The 696-nt window shown below is 33.9% G+C and overlaps 1 protein-coding gene across 1 annotated transcript; it reads right to left on the bottom strand.

Moving 5' to 3' along the window:
- Positions 1-6: 6 nt before the first annotated feature.
- LOC117120263 (microtubule-associated tumor suppressor 1 homolog A-like) lies at positions 7-513 on the bottom strand (the record flags this gene model as incomplete). The annotated part of the gene is made up of 2 exons (XM_033265276.1): positions 7-208; positions 416-513. Coding segments are annotated over 2 exons (300 nt in total), but the record flags the coding sequence as incomplete, so codon positions are not given.
- Between the last annotated feature and the right edge of the window lie 183 nt (positions 514-696).

A 696-nucleotide genomic window follows, 5' to 3' on the forward strand; every position in this document is an offset into this window, starting at 1 on the left:
TAACAGATTTGTGCGACTAAATGAATTGGTTGGAGAAGGCATTCGTGTCGTCCTTGTAGGGGTAGACGGAGTCAAGCAAACTGGGGAGCCACACTCACTTTGTTGTAGTTTCCAAACGAGTTCCTCATTTTCCATTGAAAGGCGTTTCTTTTCCGTTGACTGTTTGTCTAACGTTTCCTTCAATGCTCTGTGTTCGGATGATAATTGTCTGCAAGATACGTCACAGAATTTGTCACAAACATCATGATTTGTTCATTCATGTTTATCAGATTTCTTGATGAGATAATAATCAATTTGACTTTTTTTTTACTGTTCTAGTGACAAAATACACCTTGTATTTAAAAACTGGTAGAACATCTAAAATTCAGAATTGAACACTAATACATTACAGAAATTAAATGAAAAATTTAGGTACCTCTCTAAATCGGCTTTCCTTCCAACAATTGCTTTTAATTCTTCAATACGTCGTTCATATCGTTTTATCTTTTCTTCATGTTCAGGAATCACTTCAAGCTATTAATGCAAACAAAATAAAATAAATAAGAAATCCGAAAAATGATAATGATTAGTCAACACTGCCTTAACATAAACGTAGGTGGTCATTCTGATCTCAATGTTTGAGTTTGAAAGCTATCAATATTTGTAGCCATCAAACTAAAGTACTTCCAATGATCACAACACTCCCTTCATTCTATA

Source organism: Anneissia japonica, unplaced genomic scaffold, assembly GCF_011630105.1.
Source record: "Anneissia japonica isolate Jap-2015-1 unplaced genomic scaffold, ASM1163010v1 scaffold27483_len725_cov130, whole genome shotgun sequence".
Classification (NCBI taxonomy): Eukaryota; Metazoa; Echinodermata; class Crinoidea; order Comatulida; family Comatulidae; genus Anneissia; species Anneissia japonica.